The sequence below is a fragment of the Anolis sagrei genome, chromosome 2 (genome assembly GCF_037176765.1).
Source record: "Anolis sagrei isolate rAnoSag1 chromosome 2, rAnoSag1.mat, whole genome shotgun sequence".
In the NCBI taxonomy this organism is placed as follows: Eukaryota; Metazoa; Chordata; class Lepidosauria; order Squamata; family Dactyloidae; genus Anolis; species Anolis sagrei.
This window is the reverse complement of record NC_090022.1, coordinates 38,280,098-38,302,110: the sequence shown is the minus strand read 5'-3', so window position 1 is coordinate 38,302,110 and position 22,013 is coordinate 38,280,098. Positions and strand designations below refer to the sequence as shown.

Genomic DNA, 22,013 nt, shown 5'->3' with positions numbered 1-22,013 from the left:
TCCTTATTGCAGTTGCAATGTATCAAAACAGTAACTCATATTCAAAATTCAGTCCTTTATTGTAACATCCAATAGAAACATTTCTGGTGATGTTTCTGTTGGGAATTATAATGTATTAAAAATCTACCTTTTAATTTTTTGGAATTAACATATAACTTTAAACCAATTTCTTACAAGTCCGCAATCTATGAAAAAAAGGAACCCTTCTTATTTATCCTGACATCTCAAAGACATTCTTAGACGTTTTGGGGACTTTATCTGAGGTTATTTACTATCTATATATCATATTATACAGGTTTTCATTTCAGTTACTACACAGAATCAATTCTATGTTCCTAGATCGCATTTTTCCATATATTCATAGAAAATCTTGCCCAAAATGTTGGTCCCAGCCAGGCCCGTAGCCAGGATTTCGTTTCGGGGGGGGGGGGCTGAAATTTTTTTCGGGGGGGGGAGGGTTTCGGGGGGGACTGAGTTTCGGGGGGGAGGCTGAGTCTGAGTGAAAGAGGCTCTAGCCTAGCAAACCTTTTGTATCATTACCCCAATACCCTCATACATATGGGATATATTGAGTATGGTCATCAGATCATGATATGAATAAACATAACAGTTTAAATAATGCACCAGTAAGGCCTTTTTGCAAACCACCATGAGAATTTCGGGGGGGGGGGGGGCTGAAGCCCCCCGAGCGCCCCCCCCCCCCCTGGCTACATGCCTGGTCCCAGCTTACCATGTACTCTTTTACAGGTTAGCCTTCTGTTGCTAGTTTCACAAGGCATTTATACACTTTTTAATTACATGGTCATAAAACTCATTTTCTTTAGCCTCTGTGGCTAGATTTCCCTTGTCTTGATTAAATCTATTCTCAAATTGCATATAGGTGAACCAATTAAGACCTTTTGCCTTCCTTAAAGAGTATCTCTCTTGATTTAAACTTCCAGCTGTCTTCTTCAAAGTACAAAAAATTATAGAGCAACCACCTCTAATTTGCAAACCATTTTTTTCTTTTTAAAAAAGCCTGCGGTGAGGTGACTAATAATATCTTTGGAAAAAATATCTGCTTATGTTTATACCAAATGCATAAAAGAGTCCTTGCAATATAGGTTGAGTATCTCTTATCCTAATATATGTAGATAATGAGAGATCTGACCGAAGTCTAAATATACATTTCAAACACCTTATACACATAGCTCAAAGCTGTTTTTTTTAAAAAAAAAAATTGTGCATGAAACAAAATTTGTGTACACTGAACTACCAGAAAAGCAAAGCTGTTACTATCTCAGTCACCCATGTGGGAAATTTCAAATTTTGGGGTACTCCAAAGAGCCGGATTTGTCCGTAGATGCCTTTAAGGTCATGTGGCTGGCATGAGTGCATGGAGTGCCATTACCTTCCCACCGAAGCGGTACCTACTGATCTATTCACATTTGCATGTTTTCAAACTGCTAGGTTGGCAGAAGCTGGACCTAACAGCAGGAGCTCACCTCACTCCCTGGATTCGAACAGCCAACCTTTAGGACAAGTTCAGTAGCTCAGCAGTTTAATCCGCTGTGCCACCGGGGTATAACAAATGGTATAACAGATAAACTTCAAGTCCAAGGATTGCTTGTGTCATTTACCACAAAGCTACCATTCCTATCAAGGAAATTTGATAGGTCGAGGCCGCTGAATTAAAATCCATAAAAATCTCTGCCACCTAAGGAGACGTGGGTAAGAAATCATCATATTATATTATCATCACCTCCACCATATTATATTATCATCACCACCACCATATTCCAGTCTGTCTGCAGAGGCTTAAATCAGGACAAAAATGTCACCATGTATACTAATAGGCATACCTAGTTATCAGCAATCAAAGTGTTCAACAATGGTATACATTACCTTGCAGTGTGATGGGGTCTCCTTTTCTGGAGGCTTTTAAACAGAGGCTAGATGACCAGCTGTCAGAAGTATATTACTGTGTACCACGACAGAGTTAAACTGCATACCAGGATAGATGGCCTTTGGGGTCCCTCCCAACTCTTATGAGTCTAAGGTTGTTATCAGAAACCAGGGTTTTTGTTAATAACATCAGCACATTCTGCATTTAATTTTTGATTGACCTCACTGTTGATAATCATTTTTCTTTGTATATACTGCATATACTGTATATAATTTTGTGTGTGTGTGTGTGTATACTGCATATACTGCATATAATTTTGTGTGTGTGTGTGAAAATCTAAATAACAATTCATACACCTGAAGGACTCGATTATAGTTCATCATTTGCTAGATTTGAAAATGACCAATTATTCTGTGGCTTATGCGACAACAAAGTAATATAGTTAGCCCATGGGGAAAATGTAAGATCTATGCTGCTGGGGTTTTTATTGCATTAACCATATATTGTTAACTGCACTGATGTCTATTCTGATAGGGTCCATATACATTTCAAAACAAACAATGAAGGAGAACACATTTTCTGATTTTTAATAACTATTAACAATGGGCCACAACCCTGGAGCTCCCTGTTCCAGGCACAGCTGAACCAATCCGACTCAGACAAAAGAAAAGAACAATATAAACATTTCCCCAAACAGACTGTACAGTTCTCTGAACCTCAAGCTGCATTGCTTTAAAACAAAGCAAATAAATGCTGGGCGTCCATTTATATGGAGACAGTGAGTTCAATAACATTTACAGAACAAGATATTAAGAGATTTTAAAAGAAAAAAACCAGAATCAATTCCCAATTGGCTCCCAATCTTTCATCCCCAGATTTCTTGAACCACAAGTCCCTAATGCCTTGGCCACTGGGCAATGTGGCATCTGGAAACTGAAATCCAACAACTGTGCACCCAAGGTTGGAAATTGGTGTTCAAGATCAACTTAATCCAAAATACTACAACTAACTAGGCTGTGTGTCACACTGATATTCATTTAAAATTGTCGACTTTATTGTTTTGATGTTCACCAAACATAAGCACATACATAGAAGTAAAGCTAGAGGTAACTTGATGAAAGAATTGAATACACCACCATCCAGGCTACCAAATAACCATAGTAACTATGTAGGAAGTCCCAAATACAACATAGATGTAGGTCAGTGACGTATTCCTTGAACTTCATGGAATACATTCTTAGTTTGGAAAGGGTGGTTTACAAAGATTAATAGGAAATATTGTTTTTTAATACTGCAAAAAAGGAAGGAAACCATTTGTCCTGCTTCAGCATATTCTCAAACATGAAAAATTTTAAAAATATATACTGCCAGTTGCACTTTTTTGCAAGACTTGAAAAAATACTCTGTATAAAAGTGTGCCCCTCAAATATCAATACTGGGCACCTCTGAGATCAGACCCTAGGTGGTTGTCTACTTGACCTAATGTCCCTGTCAGAGTTCACATAGTTCATAATTACATTGTGGAATATACTACCACAATATATAGTTATGGTTCCCAATTTAGATAGGTTTAAAAGGGATTTAAAAGGATTTATTTATTTAAAGTATCTATACCCCACCCTTAAACTACAAAGGATCTCAGAGCAGCTTGCAAATTGTTAATTTGACATTTCACTGCCCGCAGGCTTACATTCTAAATAAGACACAATGCACAAGGAGAAGACAGTGTAGGAAGGGATTAAGCGTAACAGATACTGCCAGTTCTTATCTCCCTCCGAGGCCAGGGCAGTGGCAGCTGGAATGGAGGGAGGGTCCTTCATTTGCTTCTGAGCCTAGAAACACAACAGAGCTGCATCTGCCTGTTCTCCTGTACTGAAAAGGCCAAGGAAGTGGAAGCTGGGATGGAGGGAGGTCCTTCCACCTACTTTAGACAATGGTTTTAGTAGGATGGCAATATATTGTATAATCGACTCCAACTCAATGCTTATTTTCTTTAACTGCTTCTGTAGCAGAGAAATGGGTTTCTCATCCAGGCCAATTCATAGGTCCCATAGTCAACTACTTACAAAGTGATGACAGGGATATGGGACATTTCTGTATAGTCTGTATTTTAAGTGAACCAACGTGATTTGAACCCCTCAAGCTAATATTCCTCAGATTCCTTGGATTCCCCATTTTCCAGATTCTGAAATGCACTTCTTAGCTCAAGTATAGTATACATAAATGTATACATTAGATAAAATTGCATATGGTTGGAAAACTGCAGTACATATGTGAGTTCCCTTCTGCTCATGCAACATCTAGACCTAAAAATTACAGGTAAGCTCCTTCTCTGAAAATGCCTTGTGCATTCTTTTTCAGCTCAAGAGTCGTAAAAAGATGTAAGTACTTATAAACACCAAATGCATGAGTCACGTATGTAAAAATAAATGTGAAGTTATAATTAAAATTAACAGACAATGGGGGAATATGGAACAACAACCATTTTAAAAAGATACAAACTGTATAGAGACTATTTCTTAGTTTCCTAAATATTAATACAGAGAAACGTTCTAGAGCAAGAACAGACATGTAGAGAGATTTTCTTAATATGGGTCGATACATTTCCAAAACATTACAAAGGGGTTTCAAATATTTTCAGGGAACTTACAAAAAAGCCAATATGTAAAAGTAATTAGAAGTGGTATAACAAACTCATAAATGCAAAATCATAAACACAGCTTAAGGAACATCTATATTGTACAATTGATGAAGTTTGACACTATTTTCCATGGCTCAATGCTACAGGATCCTGTGAGTTGTAGTTTTACAAAATCTTTAGCCTTTTCTGCCGAAGAGTGTCAGTGCCCAACCAAACTACAACTTATAGGATTCTATTGTATTGAACTTCAGCAGTTAAAGTGGTATCCAACTGCATTAATTCAACAGTGTAGATGCACCCTAAGACAGTCAGCAAGATTAAAATTCTTGATATTCGTGTCTAGTTTGTATGCCTAGTACCTTGGGCAAGATATCGCTGGACTGTACCTAAAAAGCACAGATACATAAAAAAACCCAATTCTGCCCTGACATGATGAAAAGAAGCAACAGCAACAAATCTTTCTGTTGACTCACCAGGAAGTGTTAATTTGCCTGTGGTGGTATCAAACCTTTTTCTCAACTTGACTGTCAAGTGTGGAACAGAAGTATTGGAGATGAGGATAAAAAACACCCAGGAAAAATTTGTAAAGACAAAGATGGAGCGGAAGAGACAAATGGGATTTTTTATTGAGTATATAGCAAATGAAAGTACAAACATAAGATACTGGAGAGGAGCAGATAACAATCATTGTTATGTAGCAATAATTGAGCTATGAATATCATTAGGGATAATTAAATATTATTCAGCATGACTGGGCTTCTAGAACATTTAGTAACATGACTGAGTCTATTGCGAACTCCTACACCTTTTTTTTCGTAATACATACCTCTCTTGTGCAGAATAAGAAAAGGGTGGCACAATGTTTGCAATAGCCCTTGCAGCAACAATCCTTTGGAAAATACTACCAATTCTTGCTCTGTACAGTTCAAGCAACTACAGCAGGGATGGGCAAGTGTGGCACTCCAAATGTGAATGGACCACAGCTTCCATAATCACTCAGGATTGCTTATGATGCATGCCCAAAATAGCAACATGAGAAATGGGCCAAGCTGTTCTGGAGTGTGATCAAGAGGGCAAAACATACAAAGAGGAAGAGCTCACAAGCTAGGAATGGCTGCAGCAATTCACTTTTGCCTAAGTCTACAGAGAAGGACATATCCAACCCTCTTCTCCTCCCCTCACTGCTGAGTTAACGGAGTCAAACTACTTTTAAACTTTGAACTTAGTTTACAACAGCAGAAATAAACACATGACAAGGGGGAGAAATGGATGATGAGAGAGGAACTGGGACAGTGGGAAAGTATGATGCTGGCTAAGCTGATGGCAGATACAAATGTATTTCAAGGTCTGCAGACATCCACAATTGATAGGTAGAATACAGAATATCAATATATGGTAGACACTGCTTTTCATAATAAAGAGATGGGGGGGGGGGGAGATGAGACTGCTATGGATAAGCTCATCATTTATAATCATTTCCCATTTCTCTGCTTTCACAGAATATTAGGGCTACTATGGTATATTATTGCTATAAACGATATATACTATATATTATATAGCAACTATATAAACTAACTATATAATATATATTGTTTTTATTGCCAAGAACAACTTCATTTTAAATTTACATTGTTAATTATGTTTGGCTCACTGATGGGATATAAGTGTTTCGAGAAAATGTTTAGGATTAATGATATCCAGAGAAGGTAGCATGCCAAGGAATCTACTTGGAAAAACAGAGGGCAGGACCAAGTAATATTTTTATGTTGTGGGAAGGTAGATTTTGATCGAAGGTAAGAAGAAATCTCTCACCATTTAAGATCAGTTTGGGAAAGGTTCCACTTCTTAGATGTGGTGGGCTATCTTTCTACGGATAACTTAAAAGAGCAGCTGGACAACCACTTGCTAGGGATGCTGTAGCTGGGTTTTTTGCAATGAGAGGGGATCGGACTCAATGGCTTATAAAGCTCCTTCCAGCCCTGTGGTTTGATTACAGAGCAACACACCCGTCTCTATCTCTGAAGCGTGTCTCATTTCAAAGGCAGCAAAACAGAAACACCTCTTTGCTGAGTCTAACAACACCCAAGGATTGTGGAACTCAAATCTCATTCATTTTAAAAGAACGACCTTTAAAAGGCTATTCATCAGACAGGGCTATAGCCAGAATTATTGTCTTTATTTCTAGATGCGTGATAAAATGAAATACATTAAATCCTGAGCATGACTTCGTAGAATTTTCATTCCTGTTTTTAGAGATGCATGTCATTCATACCCAACAGCTTGTCGAAGGTGATATGGCATATCTGCACATGTTACTGAATAATAATGTTCTTCCAGTTTATTCTCTCTGCTCCTACATTTCAAAGACTGTATGTAAAGCTGTTAACTGTCCTGATGCTATGAATAAACTTGTAAATGGTCTGTAAAAAAAATGGGCGTGAAGTGGGGAGGAGGCGGGGGGGGTCTTACTCACTCTGGCAAAATTTAGCTTTCATTATATAACAGCTGCATAGTCAAGCAGTAATTCTGCACTTTGAAGACTCATCAGTCCAATAAAAATAGAGGGGGACAGCTCAATTTCCCAGCATCTGGAATGGTGTCCAAATCCTAATAGAATTTCATGCTACTCTGCAGAGTTTTGTGGCAAGCCACTTCAATCTACACCATGCCACTGTTAGCCAATCAGATAATTACACAATTGCAAAGAAAATAAACAGAATTTAAAAAAACTTTATTACAAAATGCAGGCCATGCAGGAAGGTATAGCACTATTTCCTGTTTATATTATTTGTCCACATCCAGTGGATAAGGGGGATTCAAACAGCAAAACAGCACCATTGCTTAGAAAAGCTATGCCTTAGAATACAACTCTCAGACTCCAGCCAGCATGACCAATGTAAGAAGTGTCATAAAAAAAAGTAATTTTTCGAAGTTCTAAACCTATCATATAATGGATGTTCTTCTTCCCCAGAATGTGACATTTTCAGATAATATCAACATGCTACTCAAGTTTTCAAAACATGTTCAGTGTAGCTAACTGCTGTGAACAAATGTGTAACAAGCAACCAAGTTGGTTTCTGGTTGCACTGATACCTTGTCTTTCCTCCAGTAAGCTTACTGGGCCTCTTCTTCCTCTTCCACAACACTATAAGGTTAGTTAGACTGAGATATCGTGATTTGTCAAAGGTTACCTAATACCTTTTGTGGCTTAGTGGTGACTAAAAGTTGCATCTCTTTCTCTAATCACAGCCTAGCACTCTGCACTTTGCATTACGCTGTCTTCTTTTTTAAAAGGACATGATAATTAAATCTATCCATGTTGAAAAGAACCAAACCACAAATGGTGCCATTAGGTGTTTACTATTCCTTTGTGAGCATCCACACATCAAAGTCATGATCCTGCAACACATATGTTAAGTTCAAGAGAAACATGCATTAAAAATGTTAGGAAATTAGGAAACTGCCCTATATCAAGTTGGACCATTGATTCATCTTGTCCATCATGAGTCAAATGTGGCACAAAACTAGTTTCAGACAGGATTTTTTTTCTTAGATCTATCTGGAAATCCCTGATATTCCATGGCAGTCTTCCATGCAATGACTTACAAGGGCCAAATCTGGTGGAATCAGGTAAACTTGGTTGTGTTTAAAGCAGAGGTGGGACATTAGCCTTCTAGGAGATCTTGAAGGGCCTCACCTGTTTCCAAAGGGCAAAATATACCACCAAAATCTTTTGTGTTCAGGGATCATACTGCTCCCTTAGAAGACAATTTGATTTAAAGCTTCACAAAATTGTGTTCTGACTTTTGGAGACCTCTTAAATATCCCCCAAGTATCATTTTTTTTGCAATTTTTGCCAATCTTTCATTATTATTATTATTATTATTATTATTATTTTACAAAATAGTATAACCCCAGGGCTCCCTGGAGGCCAAAAAATGTCACTGCAAACCAGACCATACTTTGGTCATCCTGGGTTTAAAGTAATGCAGCAGTTTTCATCATAGCCAGCTTAGTCATGACAAGAGTTACTCACGCAAGTGACACAACAGACAGCATGAGAGAGAGAGAAACTATCAAGTCCAAAATATCCTAGGGTGGAGTTAGCAGTGTTTGAAGATTTAATATGAAGATAACCGGTTCCATAATCAAATGTTACACAACACCATAAAGCCTTCAAGCTATCTCCCCCTTTCAAAGAAAACCAACCCCAACACAAATTGTCCCTTGATTTTTTTTCTACTCCAAATCTATAAAAGTAAGAAGCAGACAAAAATACTATGTTATTGTTACTGTAGTAACTAAACAGTACTCTTATCAGTGTCCTATTCACATGACATTGAAGGAAGGGAACTTGTGAAGTTTTCCCCTGTCTTCTATAAGATAGATAGATAGACACATATACATACACACACACATAAAGATCTATGCTTAGAAAAACACTTTCCTCCATGGTTGCACTCCTGCAAAAATACATAACTCCTCTGACACTGAAAAAAAGACATTTCTAGGCACATTTCATGGTTTTCTAGACAATTCGTGGATTCCAGTCCACTGAAGTACAGTGCCATGGCCATGTTTATTGGTGGCTTTATACACATGTTCCCACCTCTCCATCAACCCTCTTTTCAGTCAGAGAAGTTCACTTCAACAGCTCTTACATTATATAAATCACTATGTACATAGGTAAATAAAGATAAATCAGCTACCAAAATGACAATAAAGGTACTACGCGAAATGCCCTTATGAAACTGCTTTCCTAAATTTCCCTGAATGAAGACACTTATTGGGGAAATCTTCCACAATTTAATGCCAGCCAGACATGTGGGACTACCGTTCACATTGTCCCCAGCCAGCACAGCATTTGTGGTCCAAGATATCTGGAGAACAGCAGGAGAAGGAAAGAGGCATTAAAGAGCCTTTTCTTTTGTGCCTGATGGTGTTGTTATGCTGATAGTGGAGTGTAAATTGGGAGTAGCTAAGAACACTAAGGATTCCAGTATCCTATCCATAAAGGCATAAAGGCATACTGTTTAACATCTACATGAAACCTCTGGAAGAGTCATCCAGAGTTTTGGAGTTTGGTGCCATATTTAAGCAGATGGCACCTAACTCTACTACACCTTTCCACCAAAAACCAAGGATGTCATCCTGGTCCTAAACCGGTGCCTGTCATCAGTAATGGACTGGATGAGAGCCAACAAATTGAGATTAAATCCAGACAAGACAGAGTTGCTCCTGGTCAGTCGGAAGGCAGATCAAGGTATAGGGATACAGCCTATGCTGGATGGGGTTACACTTCCCCTGAAGACGCAGGTTCGTAGCTTGGGAGTAATCCTGAATTCATTGCTGACTCTGGAGGCTCAGGTGTTGACGGTGGTCAAGAGTGACTTTGCACAATTAAAACTTGTGCGTCAGCTACGCCCATACTTTGAAATGCCAGATCTAGCCATGGTAGTCCATGCCATAGTCATGGATTACTGCATTGCTCTCTACATGGGGATGCCTTTGAAGATAGTTCGGAAGCTCCAACTGGTCCAGACACATTATTAACCGGGATGCCATACAGGGAGAGAGCCCCCCCCCCCCCATGTTGCAGCAGCTCCACTGGTTGCTGGTCTGCTTCCATGCTAAATACAAAGTGCTGGTAATTACCTTTAAAACCCTAAATGGTTTGGGCCCGGACATCTCCACATACAAACCCGCTCAGGCACTACAATCAGCAGAGGAGCCCTTGCTCTCGGTCCCACCCCCGTCTCAAGCACAGTTGGTGAGAACGGGAGAGGGGGCCTTCTCCGTGATCCCCCCCCCCCCACCTCTGGGACTCTCTCTGGAATGGCTCCCTGCTTACTCTATTTTTAAAAACAATAAAAAACTTCCCTATGCTTTCAAGCGTACTGGAAGGAGGAAGCATAGAATATCATACATAGTCACCGTGAATCAGAAATGGCGGGTCACTCTAGCCACTGGATGTAAAAAAAAAAAAATCTTGCTTTGTTTAGATTCCTGTTTTGTTTCCCTAAGTCTTAGTTGTGAAATTGTACATTTATTATTTTTACCATTTAATTTTTGATAATGTGTCATTATTTTTGATGTAGATATGGGTTTGTTTTTGGGATTTGGGTGGGGGTTTATTATTTTTTCTTTGTTCAGTTTCTCACGGCACTGAATGTTTGCCGATATCTGTTGTAAACCGTAGAGTCCCCTTGGGGAGATAGGACAGGATATAAATAAAGCATTGTTGTTATTATTATTATTATTATTATTATTATTATTATTATAAAAGCTATCAAGAAAAATCTTCAACCACTAAATTTCAGAATAAAAAGTTGCAATTAAAGAAATTAAAGAAAAAACCCACACGTGTAGTACTTGCAAGGCTCATCTAAAAACCAGTTTACACACTGTGGTTTTCATGCATCCACTTGCCCCCTGACATCCCTTCCCAAAAGCAAGTAAGCAATGTCCCTATGATAGACCATCTGCCATTCATGCTCTTAGAGAGGGAATGGGGAAGGTTTGAGTGCCTTCAACACATATTGCTTCAAGTCTATTCTACTGCCAGAACCATTTGCTGTGAGCATCAGACGTGGTTTTAATAATGTGTTTTAATCTTTACATGATTTTAAATTCATGTTTTAATTTATATGTTTATTTTATGTCTGTTGGGTATATGGCATCGAATTGTTGCCTTCGTAAGGCTGCTCTGAGTCCCCTTCAGGGTTGAGAATAGCGGGATGTATATACTGTAAAGAATAAATAAATAAATAATAGTTTATAAACACTGATATTTCACTTTACTGCCATTAAGTGGAAAGTCCAAAAAGAGGCATTTGTGTTGGGAGAAAAATTGGAAAATGCAAACATGGTGGCATCTCACTGGCTTCTCAGCTCTCCTTAAATGTCAACTCCACTTGTATTAATTACTTATTATTCTTAGTTGTATGGATGCATTTTGAGCAAGACCATTACTGCAATGCCAGAGCATCTATCCTCTGAAATTTACTCCCTACACAGTAAAAAGTTTTGGCAACCTCAGAAAACCCCATTTCAGGGTTGCCATAAGTTGGAAATGACTTGTAGACACACAATGGCAACAAAGACAAACTATCACAGGGTTTTGGGGGGCTGACATTGTGTCACTTGCACAAGGTTACCCACTCTTGATTTCCAGAGCTGTCTTCCAATGTTCAAACCACATGCCACAGTGGCTTTCAACCATCCCCTCTCCTTAATGCAACATCTATCCCATCACTCACAAATCTGCTCTGGAAAGATGGGAGACCTGCTCCAACAATGCATGATGTGGCTTTAGAAGGAATGAGAAATTACAAAGAATTGCTTTATTCCCTATTATGTCTATTCCCTTTTCTTTGATTTTTGTGTCTTATATAGAGTATTCCAGCACTGGAGCAATATGAATGGGATACAACCCACTCAGCCTTTGTTATTAAAAGTTGCTCCTTTAACAAGATTTTTTTAAACACTGAATTTTGCTTCTGTTTCTTTACTAAGACACATTTTATTGCAGTGAAATGCTGTTCCTCAATAAAAGTGCATGTGACCTGTTCTAAATAAAGAATATTTTCCACTTCTTGCACAACTGGAACAGTAGCCAGACCAAAAAGAGGGGGGGGGGATCACAGTAATAAAAATAATTATTTTTATTTTAAAGTGGTTCAAATATACATAAATACAACTGAGAATATCAAAATAATTCAATCTGACCACTGCATCCTATTTGATCATTAGCATTCTGCAACAATTTGAAATGTTTCAGAGCTAACATTTGCTTACAAAATTAACAAACTTCTTCTGGGAGCCTTCCTAAAAATTTAAAAAAATCAAATTGCACATAAACCTCAGAATAGTAACTGTTTCCAATGTTCTCTTTTCTTTTTCTTTTCTTTATTTCATTTTTATTTTGACAGAAAACAGATATTAATCGTGGGTTGTAGTTCACCCACAACCTTATGCATTTTGTACAATTAAAAAAATGACCTTTTCAAATAACCTGGGCAATGCCAGGTACCCAAGCTAGTAAATGAATAAAACTGCTCTATTTGAGGAATATTTGAAAAGCTAAATAACAATTTTATATTGCATACCTCATGACTCCATGTTCTCTAACTACTGTACTTTATTTTCCCCTCCCCCAACACAATAGGCATTATGCGTATTGATCACAACATAATAATGATTATATAAGCATGTAGAATTTTACTGAAAAACTAGAGATTCCTAGAAAGAACACAACTTTAGGTATTTTTAGTTCTTTTGCAGAGGTCCTGACTATAGTTTGTTCTTATCATAGAGGTAATATATGGCCACCATGAGTCTTATCCTTCATGAGCTCTTTTAAAGTAATCCAAGTTAGAGGCCTTTACTGGTAATACAATCCAAAGTATAATGATTCAAAATACCTCTCTTGTCTCTCCTGAAACTCCCACCACCACTAGTGCTTTATTAATTTATATTTTCATATTTTGATGTAAAACACTTATAACATTGTGGAAAAATGTATAGAAATATACATATTTAAAAGTCTGACATATAATACTTTAAGTAACAAATTTAAAACCGTAATTTGGAGTCACTTGGTTATTTTGCTTAAAGTAAAACTTTGAAGAGTTGTTCATTCATAAAGTGAATCAAGTTAACAATCAACAAATTAGGGCAACATTGCATTCGTAATGATTCTAGTATTCCTATCTTTATACAGAGTGAACAGCACTTCACAGAAGAGATACAAGTATCACAAACGGGTCTTCGTCTTGGGGAGCAACATATAATCCAACTATCTTGTCTGTGAGTGCAAATGTGTTTTCAGAAGATATGTTATTTCTAAAGAAGAAATTACACTAACTTGGTTTACTTTCAAATTTCTGCAGACATTGCTAACAACAAATTAAAATGGTTCAATTCTATGATTATTTTTACTAGGTTCTGCATCACTTCCATAAAGTACATAGTACTTTCATGACCTCATCTATGTGGTGTTGAATTAATATATCTGCTATGGACTTTATAGGAAACTTTCGCTTTTTGGCCACCAATATAAGCAGAGAACAGTTTTATAAGCTTACTAACTTAGGTTCTTATCACACTAACCCAGCATTTTCAGGATTTCAATGGCAACAACATATAGACTCGAGCTGCTTCTCTATCAAACCTATTTAGTACATACTCTGAATGTGAAGGTTATAGAATATTCTAGGCATAAACCATGCGAAGGAAACCATGGGAAAAAAACACAGCAGAGCATAAACTGACAGGTCTATCTGCAGGTTTTAATTTATGGCCCAATTTCATCTAGCATGTCTGCCAGGAAGAATGCACTGGAAGAAAACGAAGAAAAGGTTATACAGTGGGCATTTTCCATCACAGTGTTGTTCCTAGAACCCGAAAAAAATGCTTTCCTACAAATTAAGGGGGGAAGCTTCTTTATTTTAAAGAAGAGTGGCAAACTGGGGGCTCATCATTTACAAAGACGGTTGCTATGTTTGCATCAAGAAGATTGCAAGCTCAACCCCTTATCATCTCAAGGCACTGCTGGGAAAAACCCCGGAGAAGAAATAGATATGCTGATTTGTTCTAGTCATACTCCTATAGGAAAGACTCAATTTAAATATCACTGATACAAGCCTAGCCCAACCTGGTGCCTTCCAGATGGGTTGGACAATAATTCCACTCATTCACACTTGCAGGTCATAAGGGGAATTGTGGTCCAATCCATCAGAAGACTTCCAGGTTGGCAAGGGCTTCCTTACACCACTTTTAGGCAGAGGAAATTGAAGTCAGCCAGATAAAACTGAACAGCTCCTTAACTTGATGCTTTGGTGCGTGTAATGGTGGCTATTAAGCAAGCACTTCACACAACTACTAGAATGAATAACAGGCAACACAGCTCCATCATGCCTGGGCCCAGAAACAGATGAAGGGTCTTCCTTCCATCCCAACTGCCACTGCCCTGGACTTTGAGAGAGAGAAAAACAGGCAGGTACAGTTTAATCATGTTTAGGCCTAGAAGCAGAGTAAAGGCTATCCATACCTCCAAACTGCCACTGCCATGGTCTCTGAAGGAAAGAGGAAGATACTGGGACACTAGCCTTAGACGGCAAGAAGAAGAGCAAGTATAGTTCTATCATGTTTAGACCCATAGGCAGATGAAAGACCCCTCATCTATTCCAAATGTCACTGCCCTGGTCTTCGAGAAAGAAAAGAACAGATAGGCACAGTTCTGTCATGTCTAGGTCTAGAAAGAAATGTCTGTTTTCCCTCCATCCCAACTGCCCCAGCCTTTTCATGCTAGGCCTAGTAGCAGATGGGGATCCCTCCATCCATCCCAACTGCCTCGGCCCTGGTCTTTTGGGGGAGAGTAGCTTGGGTAGTTTCTGCTGGCCTTAATCTCATCCCTAATGACCTTTTCCTTGACTATTGTGTCTTATATAGATTATATGCCTGAGCTCCAGAAACAGTACAATTAACAATTTGTAAGACAGTCTGGAGGGTCTTTGTGTCTCAGAAGCAGGGTATAAATACTCAGAATAAATAATGAAATGTGCTCAGAATTCACCACAGGAAAAGACTTCTATTCATTATCCTTTCAGGGGCACTGCTATCACAGCAAAGTGCTCTCCCTTGATCTGCACATATGTGATAATGCCACTCATTTTCAGTGATCCATATGGAAATGTTTGACTAGATGACTGATTCTGAATAGATAGCTTTACTGCTTGACTCAGAAACAAAAATAATAGAATGACATGCTTAAATTCCCATTACTACCCATTACCTATGTTGAAGCAGACACGAACAATACTCTCAGCTTCATCATTTCTACAGTGCACCTTCTGGCACCAAGACCGAAAATTTAAGCAAAAGCCTCATTCAATTTAATATCAAATTAGCCAACCAGGACTGCAATTGAACCAAGATGACTTTATCAAAAAAGAATAATTCTTGCATACTTTAACTGCATACAGAAGTGTTAATGTCAACTAAGAAGGACGCAGACTCAATAAAAGAAGAGACCAAACAAAAGATATTGTTTCAAGATAGTCCACTAAAGTTGTTAATGTTATTATTATTATTATTATTATTATTATTATTAATAATAATAATAATAATATCAGTAAACAACTTCATTGATAACCAAATCAATAGTACAGATATATAAACAATATAGGGTTAGATACCTTGATATGGTCACCACTTATCTGAGACTAATATTGGATGACTCCATCCTCATTTAGAACCATGTACATGAAACCACCAAACTGATTTGGCATGAGAAGGACATTTCATTCTCCAAATGAAATGAAAAACTCTTCACCCAAAAGTTAAACCATTATGTATTCATTAAAATTCTATGCTTTCTTTCTTACAATAGTGGCGATAATGTGATATAACGGTTTGGGTTTGTGAATCCCAATGCAGTTGTCTGAATTCATTGGATGACCTTGGACTGGTCACACTCTCTTGGATTATGACGTAGGCAATAGCAAACCTCTTCTGTATAAATATGGTCAAGTAAACCATATGAGTGATGCCATAAACTGGAGTCAACCTTAAGTTGCACAATAAGGACAACTTTCCTCCAATGGAGCCATAAATCTTTCCTGACTACCAATCTATTTTAACTTCATAACAAAACCGCCTATAAGATAGATCAGGTTTTGTGTGTGAAACTAGTTCAAGGTCATTCAGTGGGCTTCCTGACTCTGCAGAGACTTGAACCTGAGTTTATCCACTGCACTATCTGAGCTTTTACTTTTTTAAAACCACATTAATGCTGCTTGTTGCAATCATTACAAGAAGCCACTAAGAGTCAGAGTCAACAATGCTGAGAAGGCAAAACAGAAACTAGACCACCATAGCCAATCAGGGCCAAAAGTGATGGTGGAGGGGAATACTATTAAATCTAAATAGGTAACCAACCACTATTTCAAGACAGGAATGCTGCTCTTCTAGCTGGAACAAGAGGATGGCATAGCATGCTTTCTCTCTTATAGCTTTCTCCATTTCTGGATACCTTAAGGAACAGTCCCACAATTCTGCCCTTCTTCATGCATGGTGTGGTAATCAAAAAAGAGGAGCAACGTTCATGCAATATATATATAGAGAGAGAAAGCCGCTGAGTTTGTATTTACCCTGAATACCCAACGACACAAAAAGAGCAATTTGCCAGTCACATCTAAATGTAATTCCCTTACTGGGAAGTGTAACTGCAAAAGTTTTTTCACATGGAGGATACCAAATAAGCCTGCGCAATGGATTCTTGTACTGGCAAAGGTTGGACTACATCAATGGTTCTCAACCTGTGGGTCCCCGGATGTTTTGGCCTTAAATTCCCAGAATTCCCAACAGCAGGTAAACTGGCTAGGATTTCTGGGAGTTGTATGCCAAAACACCTGGGAACCCACAGGTTGAGAACCACTGGACTAGATAGTCTTTGAGGTTCCATCTGACACTATGCTTCTATGTCATTTAACAACATTTCATCTTATTTCTTCTCTGCATTCTGTCATACAGTGATAGGGGAGAAGCAAAAGCACTCAATCTAAATACACACCGTGAGCACTATTTCGTTTCACACCTACTACAATCCGGCCCAAGCTGGCCTCATCTCAAACATTCCAGAATCTTGTCTTTCTGCCTCCCAATAAAATTAAATAATGAAATAAAATAAATACTGGTTTGTTTATATTGCTTGGAGAGAACTCTAACAATCCAGCACCATGGAAAACCCTAAGAATATTTCAAGCAGAGGAACGGGGCAGGCCAACACGTACAGGGAATAAAATGATGAATAGTAGATTCCCTCCTCCCTGCTCAGCCTTCCACCCGGACTGTGCTTGATACCCATTTCACTATGAGTGGAAGTCCGTAACTGTAACTCCCCGTCAAGGCCAGATAATGCCTCTGGTGAGAGTGCCCAACAATACCCTTTACATAATACCAGCCGCAGGACTTGGCTCCTCCTCTCTCGCCCAAACAGTCACACACGCGAAACAAAACTGCTATTATGACAGGAACCACTGGCTAAATGGCTGCCTTTATTGCCCTGGACTGTAGCAAAGAGAGAAAGAAAGAAAGAAAGAGATGCTTCCTTTCAGTGTTTTTTTTTTTTAAAGAACTTTTTACAAACAGCCTGATTCAGCAACAGCGCAAAAAGTAAACAGCAGGCACTGAGTGCCATTCCTTCTGCAACATTCCCCCTCTCCGCTCCTCTTGGCCTTCCCACTCATGCCACCCACCTGCTGTCAAAGGGACAACTTGGATTTTTAACACAAGTCAAAGCGAAGGAGAAGAAGGCTGGTGCGGTGGGAGAGCCAAACCTACAGCTGCTGAGTCTCCTTTTTCTTCTTCTTGTTTTTTTTGTTTCTGCCACGCACGCTTCTCACACCTCAAAACAAATGGGCACCGCCTCCTCCTCAGCTTTGGCACGCTGCACAGCATCTGTGTCAACCCACACATATTACATACACCTCTCTTGCAGAAGGGTGAGGGGGGTGGGGAAGTATACCAAAGTCCTGAGAAGTCAGGGAAAACTCTTACCACCTCCAAAACATATAAGGGAACAAGTTTCCACCTTAGTTAGATGGGACCTGAGAGAAGGCCCTGGCATTTTATGTTCCCCAAGAAGGCCGGGGGGGGGGGGTGTCTACACTGTAGAACTGATGCAGTTTTGACACCACTTGATCTGTCATGGCTCAATGCTCTGGAACAATAGGAGGTGTGATCTAGTGAGAAACCAGCATCCCTTAGCAGAGAAAGCTAAAGTTCTTGTAAAAGTACAACTCCAGGACTCCACAGCAATGAGCCATGACAATTCAAGTGGTGTCAAACTGCATTCATTCTGGAGCAGGCATTGGACAACTTGGGTCCTACGGGTGTTTTGGACTTCAATTTCCACAATTCCTAACAGCAGGCAAGGGAAGGGAAGGAGGGAGAGAGAGAAGGAAGGAAGGAAGGAAAGAAAGAAAGAATTTGAGAAAGAAGGGAAAGGAAAGTTTGAAGGAAGGAGGGAAGGGAAGAGTGGTGGAGGGAAGGGATGAGGGGAAGAATGAAGGGAAGGTGAGAGGAAAGGAAAGGAGGGAATGATAGGAAGGAGAGAATGAAGGGAAATAAATGAAAGGAAAGGAAGGAGAGAGGGAAGGGAATGAATGAAGGGGAGGAGAGAGGGAAGGAAAGGAAGGAGAGAGGGCAGGGGAGGAAGGAAGTGAGGGAGGGAAGGGAAGAGTGGAGGGGAGGGGAGGGGAGAGGGAAGGAAGGACAGAATAAAGGTAAGGAAAAGGAGGAAAGGAAGGAGAGAGGGAAGGGAAAGAAGGAAGGAAAGGAGAGAATGAAGGGAAGGGAAGGAAGGGATAAAAGGAGAATGAAGGAGAGAGGAGAAGAAAAGAGGGAAGGGGAAAATGAAGAGAAGATTATAGGAAGGGGAGGGAGGGGAGGCGGAAAAGGATGAAAGGAAGGAGAGGGGGAAGGAGAGGAAGGAGAGAATGAAGGGAAAGGAAGAAAAGAAAAGAAAAGAAAAGGAAGAAGAGACGGAACAGGAGGAAGGAAGGAAGGAAGGAAGGAAGGAAGGGAAGGAAAGAGGGGGTAAGGAAGGGAAGAAAGGAATTGAGAGGGAATGCAAAAGAAAGGAGAGGTGGAAGGAAGAAGAGAAGGGGAGAGGGAAGGGAGGGAAGGGAAGTGGAGAAGGAAGGATGAAGGGGAGAATGAGGGGAAGGAGAGAGGGAAGGGCAGGAAAGAGGAAATGAAGAAAGAAAAGGAAAGGAAGGAGAGAGGGAATGGAAAGAAGAAAGGGAAGGAAGGGAAGGAGGGAAAGAAAGAAAGTGAGAAGGAATGCAAAGGAATTGAGAGATGGAAGTAAGGAAGGAATGGAAGAAGAGAATGAAGGAAAGGGAAGTAAAGAGAGAGGAAAGGAGGGAAGGAAGGGACGAAAGGGAAAATGAAGGGAAGGAGAAAGGGAAGGAAAGAAAGAAACTGAGAAAGAAAGAAAGAAAGAAAGAAGAGAAAGAAGTGAAAGAGAAGTAAGGAAAGAGGAAAGGAAAGGAGGGAAGGAAGGGACGAAGGGGAGAATGAAGGGAAGGAGTAAGGGAAGAGAAGGAAAGCGAGAATGATGGGAAAGGAAGGGATGGGAGGAAAGAAGGAAGGAAGGGAAGGATGAAGAGGAGAAGGAATTGAAGGAGAGAGGGAAGGACAGGAAGGAGAAAATGAAGGGGGGAATGAAAGGAAAGAAAGGAGAGGGAGAATGGAAAGAAGACAGGGAAGGAAGAGAAGGAGGGAAGCAAAGAAAGAAAGAAACTGAGAAGGAATGCAAAGGAATGGAGAGATGGAAGTGAGGAAGGAAGGGAAGGGACAAAGGGGAGACTGAAGGGAAGAGGAAAGGGAAAAGAAAGAAGAGAATGAAAAGGAAGGGAAGTAATAAGAGAGGAAAGGAAAAGAGGGAAGGAATGGACAAAGGGGGAAATGAAGAGAAGGAGAAAGGAAAAGAAAGCAAGAATGGAGGAAAAGGAAGGGAAGGGAGGAGAGAGGGAAGGAAAGGAGGGAAGGGATGAATGAAGGGAAGGAGAAAGGGAAGAAAAGAGAAAGAAAGAGAAAGAAAGAAAGGAAAGAAGGAAGGAAGGCAAAGGGAAGTAAGGAGAGAGGAAAGGTAAGGAGGGAAAGAAGGGACAAAGGGGAGAATGAAGGGAAGGAGTAAGGGAAGAGAAGGAAAGTGAGAATGATGGGAAAGGAAGGGAAGGGAGGAAAGAGGGAAGGAAGGGAAGGATGAAGGGGAGAAGGAATTGAAGGAGAGAGGGAAGGACAGGAAGGAGAAAATGAAGAGGAGAGGAAAGGAGGGAAGGAAGGGAAGAAGGGGAGAATGAAGGGAAGGAGAAAGGGGTGGAAAGGAAAGTGAGAATGAAGGGGAAGGGAGGAGAGAGGGAAGGGAAGGGAAGGAGGGAGGGAGGGAAGGAAGCTCTCCTTCGCTTGACCTGGCATCAGGAAAGCAAAGGGAGGAGGCTCGCTCCAGTGGCATGGGGTCAGGCAGCAGGAGGAGTGCAGCAAGGGGAGGCCGGGCTGAGAGGTCAGAGCAGGAGATGAGAAGGGCAAGGAAGGCAGAGAGCGAGAGAGAGAGTGTGCGAAGGGGGAGAGGAGGCCCAGCAGAGGGTTTCCCTGGGGAGGCCTGGCTCACCTGCGCGGGAGGGGCTGGCTCTTGAGCTCATAGTAGGTCTTGGGCTCCTCGTGGAAGTCCTCGCCCACCTCGAAGTCCGCCACGATCCCCGACTCCGCCTGCATGGCGCCCCCGCTCCGCTCCGTCTCCCCGGGCAGAATATGCAAACGGGGGAAAGGACGGGAGGAGACGGGGGCCAAAAGCCTGCGCCACCCCAACCTTCCTTCCTCCTCCGACTTTGCCCGCTGGCTGCCAGCAGCTCTTCGGCGCGCTCCCTCGCCCGGCCGCCCCTCGAGCGGGGACACGCGCCACACACACCTCCCTCGCGGGGCTCCCTGGGAAGCGTAGTCCTGGCGAGGGCGCGCGCTATGGCGCCTCCCCGGCCGCGGGACTACAGCTCCCGTGGTGCCGCGCGGCCGTGATGCCCAGCAGAAGGAGGCGGGAGAGGGAGAGAAAGGCACCCGCGTGCGTCCTGTCAATGTCAGCAGAAGCCAAGGGTATATCTCGAGATCTCTATCTCTCTATCTCCAATAAGTAAAGAAAGGGCAGCATTTATTGACTTATTGGGTTTGCAGTCAGCTTTTCTCCCGCCTAAATGGTACTCAAGATAAATAAATAGAGGCAGCCAAAACATCAATTTGCAAAAGTTTAATGTCAATATTATTATATATTTATTATATTGACATTTAACATAAAAATGCAGCACACATGCACCTTAGGTCCAAGTGTCTGGAGCTAATATTATAATATTATAATGTAATACAATAAAATACTAATAATAATACAATATAATAATTTTATATTTTATATTCCTGAGAACTTTAAGCTGTGTTTGGAAGCAGTGATGAGTTGGCTTCGAGCACCCTAAAAGTCAATCCTGCAAAAACTGAGATACTCTCTGGCCCAGCCAACCACCAGAATTAACCCAGTCTTTGCCTGATTTCGATGGGGAAGCTCTGGTTCCGTCCGCCACTGTTAAAAGCCCTGGGGTTGTGTTGGACTCATAGTTGACGATGGAGGCCCAGATCACTGCCATAAGTAAGCAGGCCTTTTTTCATCTTCGACAGGCAAGGAAATTGGCATCCTACCTTTCGGTAGAAGCATTGGCAACAGTAATCCACGCAACAGTCACCACGAGGCAATGCCTTATTTGCTGGCCTTCCGAAGTCAATGACCCAGAAAATTCGGATGGTCAAAAATGCGGCAGCCAGGCTGCTAGCAGGATCATCTATAAGATCCCATATTACACGGATTCTGCAACAACTGCATTGGCTACCAATAGAACATCGGATCTCTTACAAGATACTGATCTTGACATTTAGAGCTCA

The 22,013-nt window shown here is 40.6% G+C and overlaps 1 protein-coding gene across 5 annotated transcripts in view; it reads right to left on the bottom strand.

The window, feature by feature from the left end:
• The window catches only part of MITF (melanocyte inducing transcription factor), a 184,769-nt gene extending 163,764 nt beyond the window's left edge, over positions 1 to 21,005 (bottom strand). For 2 of the 5 annotated variants that reach the window (XM_060766373.2, XM_060766376.2), the window contains exon 1: positions 20,707 to 21,003. In XM_060766373.2, coding sequence (XP_060622356.1) covers positions 20,707 to 20,810 — 104 coding nt within the window. In that variant the 5' untranslated portion in view covers positions 20,811 to 21,003. Of the gene's footprint in view, positions 1 to 20,706 lie in introns of all 5 variants that reach the window. The other 3 variants (XM_060766380.2, XM_060766375.2, XM_060766374.2) reach the window with 3 other exon arrangements.
• Positions 21,006 to 22,013: the final 1,008 nt, after the last annotated feature.